Source organism: Aplidium turbinatum, chromosome 11 (assembly GCF_918807975.1).
Source record: "Aplidium turbinatum chromosome 11, kaAplTurb1.1, whole genome shotgun sequence".
NCBI classification, from domain to species: Eukaryota; Metazoa; Chordata; class Ascidiacea; order Aplousobranchia; family Polyclinidae; genus Aplidium; species Aplidium turbinatum.
Window position 1 is genome coordinate 8,433,779 of NC_137482.1, and position 15,304 is coordinate 8,449,082.

A 15,304-nucleotide genomic window follows, 5' to 3' on the forward strand; every position below is an offset into this window, starting at 1 on the left:
TTGTGTGTACTGTGTATATAAAACTGTAAGCACATACCCTAAAACTGAGGAGTGAGGACCGTATCCCAAACATTAGAATATGTGAAGTAAAATGTTATCTTACTAATTTTGATTTGAGGACATTACATGTGTATATTAAAAGTGAAATATTACAATTTCTTTTCAATTAAAAGCTGCAATTTTGAAACTATACTTTATTAAATCTGTAAAGAATAATAATCAACAGTTCAAAGAGATATTTTTCTTGTGTGTTTATTGTTTACCTGGCTGTTACATGTACTCTCTCTGCATATTTAAATAACTGTCATCTAATTTTTTATTTTTTGAGTTTGTTTATGAATTATGCACCGGAATATATACCGGAATTTGTTTTAATCTTTGGGCGTTTAAATGATGTTTCCATGATATTTTGCTATTTTACATGTAAGAGTACAAAGTTGCTCTCAATTTCTGTGAGGTCTATGCATCAAATGCTTCTTTATTCTATATGCTTCTCTTTTATGGATTGCAGGGGTTGTGACAGACGAATCCCGTAAAAGTCTGAGCAATATCCCAGGGATTGTTATGCTAGTATTGGAATACGTCAGTGATGTGTCATTTCATTTTCAATTGATGGAAACACTGATGACTTGCAAAGAAAACTTGTGGAGTGTAAGAATGTTTTATGCCATAATTACCTACAATGTTTAATTGTTTATCCGTTCAAGAAATACAACTTTAATGATTTTAACTTCTTTTTTATTTTGTGATTTCTATTTAGTGAAGCTATCAGATGTATATTTTTGAACCTATCCATCAGTTGGATAAACGCCAGGCTTTGTAAATGAAGAAATGTCAAGATCAAGCAACTATAGTTCAACTCCCCAGGTGTGCGTTGAAATGAACAAATTAATTTAAACAATAGCAGGAATTAGAAACTTCATTTTGTCAGTCTCTTGAATCCGGGCTTACTTCAACGGTTTAAAGCTTCCGTTCCCATGCGATACTGTTAAGGATTAAGGTCTGAAGCGTTTTTTGTACTACCAACATAAAGATTCACACAATTACTCAATTTTGCATTTACTTTTTCTGTATTTTCGCAGGACATCATGATGGTTATTTCGTATTCGGACGGGTTGGCTCGTGTTTATGCAACACAGATCCTCTTCCACTACTGGCCTCATTTGCATTCAGCATTGGCAAATGAGCACCATCTCGCATCACACTGCAGTAAGTCTCCGTTTCATTAGCACAGTGATGTCATGGATGAGGAAACTACGCGTTCACGTTAGTTAATGTGGATTCTTTTCTGTTTTTCAGTACATTTAAGTTTTCCTTGTGAAAATCCAAGCTGTAAGTCGGTGTCAAATACATGCACTGCCACGACGATGATACTGGATGTTACTTTTCCAACTAGAATAGCAAAGAAACCTGCTCTGTTGTACTTATGCCACAATTGCACGCAGGTTAGTTGAGTAAAATGATTGAACATTGCCGGTGGTAAAAGCACCTTGTCTTTGAATGACATAAATGCATAAGTGTAGGTTTTAATTGTACCCGTTGGGAAAAAATTTGAAGTGTGGCCTGACTCTCATATCCGGTTTAACTAAGACAGAAAGCATCAAGTCTTGCCCCAAAATCCACCAAGTGTTTATTCCGCATAGATAATAATAATTTAAGAGCAAAATTATTTGAACCCCTGGTTCACCTAAACCAAAAATAAAGTAACTAAATGTTTGTAGCTCTGAAGATGAAGGTAGTTGAGTTTTCGAAACGTTTACTGAAAATAATCATTTATTTTGCAACAATTGATAGTGAAATAGCGTCAATGAAACGTTTCTACAATTGACGATATTTAACCAGTTCTTTACTGCCGGTCATTGATTGAAATCTTTGTATGAATGGACTTGTCGACCTCTTAACGTTTTTTATCGAAAATTTACGCAATTGAGGTTTAGTTGCAGTAGGTCTATCGGAACTCGTGTTTTGTATCGAAAACGTTAACACATCTAATTCGTTAAAGCAGAGGAGTTTCACCAACGATACTACTGTATTCAACAAGTTAATGTAAATTTACTCAGTTTGTGGGAGTTGAAAAAAGGTCTGTGTTAGTGTAATTTAGAATGGAATCAAAAATTTGAAAATTCTTTTTGTACAGTGAATGTTTTTCAATTGCCATCTGATAACATGTATTGATTTTTGAAAACAGCTTCAGCTCAACATGGAACCCAGCTCGCATATGGAATTTGCAGATGTGATTTTACCGACCAAATGCATCAAACATCAGTGCGAGAATAAGGTTCGAGGCATACGCGTTAATATGATGTCCGTTTGCATTGTCACAACAATGGACTTCACTTCAGCTACGTCTTGCAGAAATTAAAACGTGTATTTTTATGACTTTAAAATGAGCACAGAGTGCCTAAAAGTTCAAATTGTGATCTTTAAAATCAACCAGAGAGTATGAAGAACATAAAATTTGTATCAAACAAAATGACAAATCAGCATGATGCCTTTGAAGAATTAAGATTTTAACACAAAAACCAACTAGTCAGTTGGTGCACTAAAAATCCAGACTTCTTTTTTTTTAAATGGCCATATCCTACCAACTTTAAATGTGAGCTCTCAATGTAACGCTTTTACTCATGATTTCAGCATTGCTTGTCTAAGGATTCTCTTGCTTCTGTGACTGTATTTGGAAGCCACTCTCGGTCAAGTTTAAAAGAGTTCAAACATTCCATGCAAGTTCAAAAGCACACTCTGTTGTGGCATTGCGACCGTCAAATCATGCGCTACTGTGAAGAATGCTACGGCAACTTGGAGCATCTGTTCAAAGACCTAAACTTGGTTGTGCAGCTGCCTCCCTCCTCAGCATGGGATCAAAAAAAATCTCATCTTTCCAGAGTGATGGTCAATGCGATCGTTTGGTAAGGTTTGCTTAATTTTTGCACTTAACTAACGTAAATGTAAGGCTAGATGCACCAACAGCAGATCTTTCAAGCAGCCCATATTATCTACCACTGTCCGATTTTTACTCCACCAAGGGCAGTTGGTGTATCAACGCTGGAGGACTCTACCATCAAGTGGCTGCTCGAAGAGCGCCCGAACATTTGACCCCGATGTAATATAGTCGAAAAAAACAACAACTTCTCATACGAATGAAGAAGAAGCAGCTATCCGTCTGAGTTCACCGAGAATCAGTTGGCAGTTTTTAAGCAGTCAATTAAGTAAAGTGACAGATTAGTTAATCAAGAATTAGTTGACGTTAATTTTGTCTGCAAATCACTAATTTAATCAGCAGATTGCAGGTTTGAGAAGCTGGATATATGTAGGTTAAAGATTTTTTTACGTTCGTGCATGTTTTATGGATTATATGATTATATAATATATGCATGCTGCATGGTTCAGTATTATATGATTTTTATACCAAAACTTATTACCTTTTCACAGTTTGTTATCTGAAGAAGTGGACTTTTATCCGAAAATAGCAGTGAATGGCATTGCAAAGTTTGCTGCTTACGAAAATAAAGAAAGCTTTTCTTCCGCCGGCGAAAACTCGTACACTGAAACATTTGGTAAGTTACTGTGTCTGTAAAGAAATCGCCGGCTTATAGTCTTTCAAAGATTTGATTAAGTTTTTCCCGAGGTACCAAAATAAAAAAAATATACGATTGAATGCATCGCAAACGAAGCCGTCTTGACCTCAGCTTGATTTTAACTGCAGCGTGAACCTAATTTATTTTTAAAATCTTACATGCAGCTAACTAAATGGCCAAAATAGTATTTTGCTTTCCTGGCTAGTCAGATTAGATTACACTGGATAACAACAAGTTTTAATCAGAGACCCGATTAGGCAGTTTTTGAAGGGTTTTTGACGCTGATCCCGAAAATGTCCTTATTTTTTCCCCAGTGCACCAGGCTTTTGAGATATTTGAATTTTTGTAGTTTAAATTTGACCTATAGCGACGCAATTTGACATAATAGTGACAATTTTGACCTCAAGCTTGCGCAAAGCGGATTTTAGAACGCATTATGATGCATTGTGCTGTTTTTTTTTTATAGTAAAATACATAAAAATACCTAAAATATTAAAATAAAAATATTTTCAAAACCTGATGTGCTAGAAAAAAACGAGTTCAGATTTGGAATCAGCGCCGCAAATTCATCTAGAAAACTTTACTTGCGTCTTTGATTAAAAGGTTTAGTTAAAATTTGTTGACCAGTGTTATGTTCAACACTAAGCTTTTTTTAACGTTTCTCTTTGTGAATTGTATGTTGGTGATATAAGCTTATTATGTACTATTACACTATACGTAGAATCTGATTGGTATATCGTTATTCTTCTCTTTCTCGCTCATGTTGATGCGAAAAAACAATTAATAAGTGACACAGGCTTCGTTCGGGGATTAGATGCCCCTACAGATACAAACCTTACCAAGGTGCTGTTCCAGGGGTGTACTCGTGCGGAGGTTGCGTTGAAAACATGGGATCTCAGACTGCTCCAATTACTTTGAGACACTTTGGTGTTTGGCTTCTTGTTTCTCTTTGCCCGCCTCAGCCAGATATCGACCAGGTATTGTTTATTTTCTCTACCCAGTCATTTGCAGTTGAAATGGGGATTGTATTTAATTGAAATAGCCAATGACGTCATCTTACGTCGGTTCACTAAAGCACTACATATTGATGGCATAGAAGGTTTGGCCGAGTTTAGAGGAAAAAACGTCCTCATGCAATGTGTTAGTAACCAGTAGTAAGTGAAATACATTAAAAATATATTTTGGATCAACATAAATTCACTGTTTGTATCTTTGTTGAGTTCATCATTTTTTCTTTATAAGTACACCACAAGAATGTCTAATACATTAACTCTCATAATTGGGCTGATTTGCTTATAAGCATTTCTTTGAGAAAATGGTGTTAACATCATTGGCATTTTTTTTTGCAAGTATTCCCTGGCTTTCATTCTTACTTTTTTATTACATTTCCAGGAGTTGGTATGCCAGCTTATCGCTGCAGTGCTAGTATGGTATAAGAACAGCTCCTTGCTTTCATCAGGTACATTTTCTTTAAGTGCTTCATAATTTTCAATTTTATTGCGTTTTGTGAAGCAACAACACCAAAAACCTCTTGTTAGCGCAGATGACTTTGGGACCAGACTGGAGAGTTTAAAACCGCTGGTAATAGCTTGAATGTTGTATCAACAAATGTTGTTGTCTCACACGAAAATTGTGTTTCGTACACACGTATTGATGTTGCTGTAGCTGATGTGATGCTATTGTCTAATTGATTAAATGCGAAATTGTAGAAATAAGTGAAATAGCTTTCGGCATTTCGAATCGGTCATTGTTGTCATTGTCATTGTTGTAACCACAAATCAAGTTAGTGTCGTAAAGTTACTGTGATGACTTGTTGATAGCGATTGTATCATCTGAGCAATTAAGACAAAGTTTCGAAATGATGGAGCAAACACGTATTTTTTGACTCATTCAGTTTTGCTGAAGCTAAAAGCTCCATAGTGCACATGGTATGCTTTTTTCGGTTCAATTGCAGTAAATCAGTGTTTCTCCACATTTTCGCATGTAGGGCAGATAGCTGTTTACAAACGAAAAAAGCAGAAGGCCAATTGTCTTGTTAGCGTTTGCTTACCTAGTGAGAATCCTGCTGCTGCAGGGAACCAAGCTCATTTTCAACCAAACATCTTGAGCCGATCATAGGGCTGCTTCTGTCGCTGGTAGTTTCAAGAGCGAATATACAGTAGTTTTCTTTCGAAAACTCGAACAACTTGACTCTTACGCTCAGTCGGATGAAGCTAAAGTGAAGCCAACAGCTTTTTGACATTCCGAGAGCGAAGCTTCGCTCTTTCGCGTCACAAATAACCAGCTAGAAATAACTACTTAATGTTCTGGAGCAGTTTCAACTTATTAGTTATGTAGAATTTAAAATATTTCATGGTAAGCGTTCGATAAACATGTTCAGCGACAGCATACGTTTCACTGAATCGTTGTGAAAAATTGTGATATTCAATGAGCGCATATACAACGTAAAATTACAACTCTTTATTGCATTCTTTCTTCAGTATTTGGATGCTTGGCTCAAAGAAATGTGTGGTCTTTACTTCAAGCAGTTTGTCATGTGTCTTTTACCTAACCCACCAACGCAAGCTAGAGTTGCAGGGCATTGGTAATTTCCAAATACATACATTACAACTAAGTATTGCATGATGAACCTGAGTAGTTGATCAACTTGGTGTAAGTTTTTTTCTCTCGCAAACTTTGAAATGTTATTTGTTGTGTGCTGGGATAGTGCTGAGAAACAGTCCGCAGGTCTATCGTTAATGATTGTATCCTACATGAAATGGATCAGGGGGGGGGGGGAGTATGGTGTTAGGTCTGCTACTATTTGGAGAAGCCGATTCGTAGAAATCCGAGTTCGGAGAAAGCCTTTTTCGGAAAATTCTAAAATTCCGCAGCGGCATTTGTTTATTCAAAGGAATTAGCTCTGGGTTTTTTTTTTTCGGTTATTTATTGGTCATTGACCGATTTTTTAGCAAAATGTCCGAAAAAAATATAGTCAATTGACTATTTGAATATTTGATTCTATTTGAATAAGACCTTGTGATGATCCTTTAGGTGAAACAGGCTGTTAAGGCTTCAGATATTAATAACTATAATATATTTGATTTATAGTCAATTGACTGTATATGACCAAAAATGACCAAAATAAATAAAAAATGACCAAATTTTTTTAAGTCATTTCGGACAAATGACCGAAAAGTCTCAGCAAAAAAAACAACCCAGAATTAGCTTATAATAGAGGTTAACTAAGTAAAGTGTATTTCTCAACTAAAAAAAGCAGTTATCATACGGTGTTTCATGATTAACGATTAGAGGTTAATTAAATAAATTCTCAGCCAAAAAAAGCAGTGGTCAAACAGTAAGTACAGTACAGGTAAGTAAAGTGTCAGCGAAAAAATCTCAACTAAAGTCTCAGCAAGTAAAAAAATAAACAGTTATCAAATGTTATATGGCCTTCGAAACTACCGCGCCGGTAGGCCATGTTAGACCGGCTTCCATAAGCCAATATTTCTCCATTCTGTTGGTATTCGAAATTTTTTTTCTCTTTACTCGCATTCGCATTATTTTTCTACCAACAAGACAAAGTGTAAGCGTCGCTTTAGACTAGCTCTATACCGACGTGGGAAGCAGTGCATTTAAATCGGGGATATAGTGAGTACCGGGATATGAAATCACGTGACCTCGCGAGAGCACTTCTGCGCACAGTAGTGTCACTATTTGGCAAGTATTCAAAGTTTAAACAGGGCTGTTGGTGATGATTAGGCTGCACGTGAAGACTAGTTAGTAATGAACTTTCGTTGTGCAATAGGGATAGAAAGGCTAATGAATGTCTATTGCATGCTGGTTTTCTGTAGGCTATCTGCAAATACACATCTAAATATTTTACATGTAGATTTAGGCTAGGTCATTATTTGGTATTGTCCATTGAAGCAAATATCTGTGATCAGTGTTGCTTTCTGTGCAAAGTGGAATATAAGAAACAAAACAGGCAGTTCTGAGATTATTAAGGTTTCTTTTTTGTATTAAAAACATGACTGAGGTCTGAGGATACTTTTTGTACAAATGGTTAGTTTGTTGGCCTACGGTACATTGGATATGTAACCTTGTCATTGTAGTGAGAGCTTTCAAGAGTTAATTTGTCAGAACAAGAGCTAGTAGTAAATAAGTAAGAGTATGGGTTAATTTCAATACATCACACCATCCATACACTGACTAGTATCATTGACTAATCCAATGTAGCTTTGTGCATATTAAATTGTGCTAGGCCATAGGCAGGTGAAGCAGTTGCCCAGGGCTCTATCATCAACAAAGTCACTAATTTTGGCAAAAATGTATGTAATTAAGCAATGTTTGGGAAACTACAAAACTAGCACCATCTGATAAAGTAGGCTATGTTAATTTGTTGTTTGTATGCTACAACTCCATAACAGGATAGCAATATTTGTACCCACAGACATGAAATCATTTGTAAACCTTTGTGCATCTGCCCAAAATAGAAATTTAAATACAACTGTAAATATGTTTTAGGTCATTGTTTGCGTTGTTCTCTGATTGAACGCAAAAATACGATATCAATTAACGGATTTTTATAAAACAATTTTTTAACGGATTTTTTTGTTTTGGCTGCCGGGTGATAGAATTTGGCCGCCGGGAAACAGCTCTGGTACGCCATGCTTGGTCTCTGGAAAAATAAACGAGCTTAGAGGCCTGCAAGAGTAGCTTAGTCACTCCTACATCGAATCCGATTCGATATGTTTCCGCCATAGGAAATGAAGCAAACGCAACTAAAGTCAATGTTTTGTTTGCGACAACAGATTATAGCCTCCCCATTAAAACGAACATTTTTTTGCAGTTGTACACTGTGTATATTTATTTAGGAAACGATATTGTGGAAATAAAATACGGTGACATAACCAACAAAAGGAAAAGGTGGCAAAGCCATAATAGTTTAAGACAAGCATGCAAAGACCCAATTCCAAATTGCCTATCCATACTTGCTACGCATGAATCATTACCACGGTCGACATACCAGTGTCGAATCTAGCAATCGCTTCCTTAAAACATAATAAATTAACTTTGTTAGCCCAGGCAAGTTTGTTGCTGGTGGACAGCTTCATAGAATCAGAAGGTAAATGTGCATCTACTATCCGCATATGAAGCAAAAATTTGATTCAATGTTCATTGTTCAGTCAACCTCGTCTTGAGCTACTTGGTCTAGCACTTATACTGGTTGCAGTCGCTCTTGCCAGCTACGCTGATAACAAAAATACAGCAACTTGAAAGCTACCTTATACAGTTTAAGCTTCCAAAAAATACTAATTTTGACCAAGCATAGCACTGGTTGCGTATTAGCATTAAATTACTCTTGGGCACCAGAATTACTAGGAAATGATTGTTGGTTTTTCTTGTCAAAATTTCTTGTTGACCGGTGTAATAGGTTAAGTTAATTCCCTAACCTTTTGTATGGGTAATTGGGTATGGAAAGGTAAACACAAAAATCGCCTACAAATTCTGGAAAATTCTCCGAATCAGTTTTAAAAGCTATCTCCGAAATAGGATTTCCCCGAATTGGATTCGCCGAAACTTTCAGTTCTTTAATTTTTACGACTTACTCATGAATTTGATTACAGCGGTGACAGGAATAGCTAGTATTATTAGCTTCTAAAACTGCGACTGAAAACATATTTTCGTTTTCTTTCCGCATGTTGTATTTTAAGTGAAAATTTGAATGTGACACTGGTACTTGTTCTGTCTAATCATCAGTGTTTTCTTTAATCCTCATTTGTATGAGGTTTGTGTTAAATCACGTACAGAGTTAATACCTTGCAGGGATTCAATTCACCCTCTTTGGTGGCATTACAAAGAAGGAATCAATCTTCTAATATGTTTAGCATCGTACTCCATCATCAGGTAATGAGGTTGCTTTTTTATAAGTGACGTATCGTTTATTTATCTCACAACGCTTTTAAATCTTATGAAACTGAAGTCAACACTCCATTGTACATTTAAGAAGTGTGCTTTAGTGCAGCATGACACTACGAGTTTCCAAATGCAATGTTGTCACCGGGTGGTAGGCTATTGTAGAAAAGTAAATGAAACTAAGTTGTTGTTCAGCCTAGAGCTGTGGGAGTGTGTTGTTCCATGCTGGATGACTGCCTTGTGCGAGAACCTTACTTCCAATGAACTAAAGAAACTGAAAGATCCTTTAAAGTGAGAGATTCTATTTGAATAAGTTTGAACGACTATGACATGTTACTTGCATAAAAACGATTTCCAACCAAATGAGCTTGAACTAAGTTTCGTGTGAACGAAAACTTCTCGATTGTTGAAACTTCAAATTTAGTAGTTAAGATCCAGTGCAGTTTGTTTTTTGTTTGTTTGTTTTATTATCTTTATCCTGCATTGCGGGAAAGCGGACTTGAGCGCTATGCATCGGTTTACGCCTTCCGACGTACACCTGACCCACGCTGCAGCCGACTGCAATGTCTGTTTCCGGTTGTCCGTGACTCTATTTATGACTTAAATTTGGTACTACCCATTACTCGAAATCGATCACTGGGTATAGGCAATTATCGTAAAGCTTCTTGCCCAGAGAAACAACAGCAAGTGCGGGTGGCTGGAGTCGAACATGCAGGCTCTCGACTGCGAGCCCAACGCGCTAACCACTCGGCCACTGCTGCCGACATCGGCCACTGCTGCCGACATCGGCCACTGCAGTGCATCGCAATTTAATCTTCATTTTCTGTTATTTTTCCAATGGGAGTTACTTAGGCACAAGTAGTTAAGCTGTTGAGCTGGCAGTCAAGAGACCACTGGTTCGATACCTCTCTGACATAGATTGAATACTTTACAGAGCAATAATTCTTTTTCAGCGCATTGTTTGACAAGGATCTATCTCCTCTCTCGTTTCCATCCGAGGACACTTTTGCCTTCCTACGTCACAGTTTTGCGCAGGCACAGCTCATGGACCAAGAGAATGCACTGGAATGGCTTCAGGTGTTTTTTTATGAACATTACATTAAAAAAACAAGATAGAAATGAAGATAGAAATATCACTAAACCAAGTCAAACGTATCTCCTTATGAGTGACTATTGCATCATCCCCACCTGGTCTTTTGATAGTTGCTTACTTTACCCGACGTAAAGACTTGAATTTTTGAAAAGAATGTCTGTCACACTGATGTACTAAAATGTAATCGCAACGGCTGTTTCACCGAACTATAAGCTGCTGTTATCTCTCCACTCTCTTCTGCGGAGCGGTAGAACAAACAATGCAACGCATACTCCACGAATGTTCCATCTTACGGCCCCCAAGTGGAATCACTGGTATTCGACAACTGGACCCAACTACCGTATCTTGGCTGCACGAGGAGACGTTGCCAATCTAAGCTACTACAAGTCAAACGAGAGAAGAAGATCTCTCCACTGATCGATGCGTGGTTCTGTTGGTGCTGTTTTAAAAACAACTTAACATTGACTTTCAGATCCTGTGTGAAGTGGGCGTGTACATCCCTTTCGACGAGATACTTCCAATGCTTAATGAATTACAATCTGGTTTATTCTCACGCTTTTCATCTCATGAAGAATCGGAAAAGGTTCTTTTTCATCTATTTGCTCATATTGCCTTTACAATTGTATTACATAATAAACCTTTAATTGCATTTGATGTTAAATGAATTTTTTTATTTGAATTGCATTCATTCATTTGACATTGATCCGATGATGTTGATGTCTTCTAAAATTGGGACCGAGTCGTCTAGCGACGTTGAAACGATGTAAAAATAGCAACTTTTGTTGGCAAGGTAGTTAAGCGAAGTCACTTTTATCTGTCCACTGCATGAGTGCATGTTCTAACGAGTCCGCTATTTTTGAGTTGCTCACTCAAATCCTCTTATTTTAGTCCAATTGTCAGGGAAAGTACGCAAAAGAAGGTCAACACCGTTTTCCCCATTTGTCAGGTGAGCTTGCTTTCATTTCAAGAATTATAGTAACATTCCTCAATCTTTCCAAAACGTTTAGAATGATTTAGAAGTTCACCTTTTCTTCTATGTTCAACAGACAAAGACTTCAAGAGATTTCTTGCCCGATCCAGCCAGCCTGGTGTGATGTCACTTGATGACGTTATGGATGGACTGAATATCCCATGCACAGGGACTTGGTACTTGCGAATAGACTTTTTTTTACACAAGCTGTAATTCGTTTATTATTTATTTATTTTTTGATGAAGTGATTCTGGAAATTAGTTATCACGCGTGAATAGCCTGCTGAATATTTATCGCAGATAGAGCATTAGAGTCTGTGAATGAAATTATAAAAATAATTAATTAGTGATAATTTAATATATTTCGGGCTGGATGCACTAACATTGCGTCATTCACCGATTAAGCAAATAAGCCCATTAAAAAACTTGTTTTGAGGACTAAGTTTTCTTTATGCATCAACCGCAATCCACTAATTAAAATCCCCAATTACTGATCGTCCGATTAACTTTGCATAAATTAGTTCTCGATTGTCTAATCAGACGATTATATTAACTTAATCGACCGCTTAAAAGATCTGCTGTTGGTAGTGTTGGTGCATCCAGCTTTAAGGATATAATTTTTTTTATAGAATACCTTAAAAATTATCGAAAGACGTGTTTTGAATGCGTTTACAAGTGATACATGCAACGTTGTTTGATTGAATAGCCACGACAAGGAATGCGATTTCCGACCTGTTCGAAGCGTCACACCAAACGAGAACAAGAAGTCGCTTCGACGGGGTGGCTCCACCCGTCAAGCTAAGGCGAAAGTATCCGCGCTTTTCAAATCGAAACGTTCAAGTGAGTCTTCGTCACTTACTCGACTGCTTATCATCTCTCCGTGTTTTCAACGCACGATGACTGCTTGGTTCAAAGCAGATGTTTTATATGTTATGTTGACTGCGTAATTTCATCACCGTCAGTAACTAAACCTATATGGAGATGGTCAGCACGAACAACGGCCCTTCGGCTTAGACAATCTTCTTAGGGCTGTCTTGCTGACTATCTTAATTTGTTTGGCATGTTTCAACTTGCTAAGTCAAGTTTTCATCACAGTTTCAACAAATCTTTTTTGTCATGACATGTAATAGCTTACTTGATCTAGTGATGCGAACGCTTCAACACATCAAAAGACGTCGGTTCGATGACCGTATAGAGCACGCGAGTGTGTTTACCGAGGCACTCATTGAACGCTTTAAAGTACAGATAAAGATCGACCCTCTCGGCTACCCGTCTACTTGGTTCACTTCTTCAACGGTCCTACCCTATCAAGACTCAAGAGCCTCAAAATGACGAAAGTCCATTATCAGGAACACAATTACTTTGTTTACAATTCTTGAACCACTTTTCAGTTCATCGCCGCAGAGAATCGAGTGTGCCTGAAGCGGTGGAGATGGAGACGCTTCGAGCGCCATCTAACGCCTCCCTTCCTGAGGCACATGTGTGCGTTGCCAGCAAAGCTCCCAGAAACGTGAGAAAGTTGTCGCCTGAGTGGAACAAATCAAGGATCATCGCTTGCTACGTTGAAATACTGGACATCATCTACAGCCAGGTGATTTTCTTTGCGTCAACGAACAAGTCAAACAACCGGCATCATCAGTAATATTTGTAAATTTAATTTTCCGTTAAGAACCAGAACAATTCAATGAACTATGAAGAAATGCAATTTACATTTAAATGTTTTTTGTTCTGATTCTTAGTTCGTCATACAAAATCGCCCTCAACATGGCGGCTTGGAAGACGGTGGCTCAGCGCAGATAAGCAAGATCGTTCTTTGTATCTTTTCCCACGTGGTTGGAGATAACGAGAAAAGTGAACAGGATTCAAAAAACAAAAGTGACGTTTAGACAACGTTTTTTTAATATACCTTTAATTGATATATCTGTCTCTAAGTTGAATACCATTGCATGATGATATTTACATAAGTTTCTTGAGATGTGACCGCAGACCGAAGGGACTCTAGGTTGACCCCTGACAAACCAGAAACAAAACCTAACACCGATCAATTCACAATGAACCAACTCAAAGCTAGCTTCGTGATAACGTTCTTTGTTTAAGTTTGTTTCGTTACTGTGTAGTCAAAGTTGATGTTCAGCCATTCTGCAGACGTTGGATCAATGTAAATAACAACTGATTTGCTGCATGGGTGTATTCTGCATTAAATGATTAATCAGCCCCCATTTATTTGTAGGTGGTTGCCTGGAGTGTGTACAGGTTGAACTCCAGCTGACTGGCGAGTTTTTTGAAGGAGTTGCAAAACTGCTTTCTGTCTTACTTCCAAAGCAAGCAATGAACAAGGTAAGTACAGTAGATGCTGAGTAGTGCCAGCGCACTACCTAAAAAAAGGCCTAATGAATAATTTATTGTATGCGTGTAGCTTTGATTTTTTAATTCTTTTGTCTTGGTTGTAATTTTTTTCCCAAACGAAGCATTAACGCAACCCCTGTATGATCTTGGGTGTGAAATGATGCTATTTTTCAGTATGGCAGTGAGTTTGGGACAAAATTGATTGAACTGTCTGTTGTCGACGAGCCGAATACGAAAACGCCACTGACAATGGAGGATTTCGATGACTGCGAGATTTCTGTACAACTTCTGTACAGACTAGTCAAAGTAAGAGAATATGTGAAAATTTTGCAGTCTTTCACCAATTTTTCGTTGACAAAGTCTTCTCAAGCTATACACTCTGTTGCACTTCTTTGACAGTTAATGCCTGATTTCGTTTATAGAAGCGAGGTTTGTGCGTCATTGTTATGGAGAACCTTACACCGTCATTAAAACGTTTGTAGAAGATAACATAACTTTGTTTTTTCTCTAGTTGTTAGAGAATTACTCCAATGACCGAACAGTGACAACCGAAATAATCAGCTGCATATCACCCCTTTGTCTCCGTGGCAATCTCTGCCATGATCTGTCCAAGAACAACCAGCCAGCTGTAGAAGAGTTCATCTCAGAGATGTTCCTTCCAAGGTGAACATGGTCGTGTGTTATTGATTTTTTGTATCAGTTAAGCTTTTACCACAGCTTGCCCAAATCGATATTTCTTTTAAAAGGCTTCAGTCACGTGACTGCGAAAAAGGCATCGAAATATTTGAAGTTCTTTCGTGACGCGTGTATTGAATTAATGCATTTCCATTTGCTGGCTCACTGCAAGTCCGTTTAAAGTGTCAACTCTCAGGCAACGTCAAAATAAAACGTTTGAGATCGTATACGCTTTTGTATTTTTGAAAGTAAACTATACTGAAATTGCGTGTTTAGGATTTATATAGTTTCTCTAAATTTCTTTCAATCGGACATTTGTAATAATTTACACTTGTAACTCACTTGAAATGATCACCGAAACTTACATAAAAAAGTAACTAACTTATGTTTCAGTATATGGAAGCAGTTGTCTGTATATCACTCGGACGCTTCGAAGCAACTGGTTGCAATTCTTCTTAAAGCTATCAATGTTATTGATGGGGCTTTTGAAGCTCTGCTTGCGCTGATAGACGGCGCGTTTCTTCAAGGTTTCAATATTGCCGAAGCATATGCTGCTGCTAAACGTGAAAAGGCGAACCAAAAAGAAGCAAAAAAGGCTCTCAATGAAATAAAGTGTCGGACTGAAGGAAAAACACTTGATGATCAGGGGGACAAGAAAGAGAAGGTTGAGGAAGAACCAATTGAGAATTGGAATTTACAATTTGAAACACGTACGTTTCTTTCCATATAACCTTCTTTTTTGAATTGT

The 15,304-nt window shown here is 37.5% G+C and overlaps 1 protein-coding gene across 1 annotated transcript in view; it reads left to right on the forward strand.

Annotated features, from left to right (window-relative positions):
* The first annotated feature begins 534 nt into the window (after nt 1-534).
* Nucleotides 535-15,304, forward strand: part of LOC145780156 (protein unc-79 homolog) — a 28,963-nt gene continuing 14,193 nt past the window's right edge. Inside the window, 23 exon segments of the mRNA XM_082591867.1 lie at nt 535-651; nt 1,083-1,209; nt 1,300-1,445; nt 2,189-2,278; nt 2,635-2,906; nt 3,430-3,554; nt 4,431-4,552; nt 4,968-5,016; nt 5,018-5,034; nt 6,056-6,159; nt 9,384-9,464; nt 9,669-9,764; nt 10,427-10,550; nt 11,039-11,149; nt 11,455-11,512; nt 11,613-11,712; nt 12,242-12,375; nt 12,927-13,126; nt 13,275-13,410; nt 13,766-13,872; nt 14,056-14,187; nt 14,393-14,544; nt 14,950-15,266. Coding sequence (XP_082447993.1) covers nt 565-651; nt 1,083-1,209; nt 1,300-1,445; nt 2,189-2,278; nt 2,635-2,906; nt 3,430-3,554; nt 4,431-4,552; nt 4,968-5,016; nt 5,018-5,034; nt 6,056-6,159; nt 9,384-9,464; nt 9,669-9,764; nt 10,427-10,550; nt 11,039-11,149; nt 11,455-11,512; nt 11,613-11,712; nt 12,242-12,375; nt 12,927-13,126; nt 13,275-13,410; nt 13,766-13,872; nt 14,056-14,187; nt 14,393-14,544; nt 14,950-15,266 — 2,887 coding nt within the window. The 5' untranslated portion in view covers nt 535-564.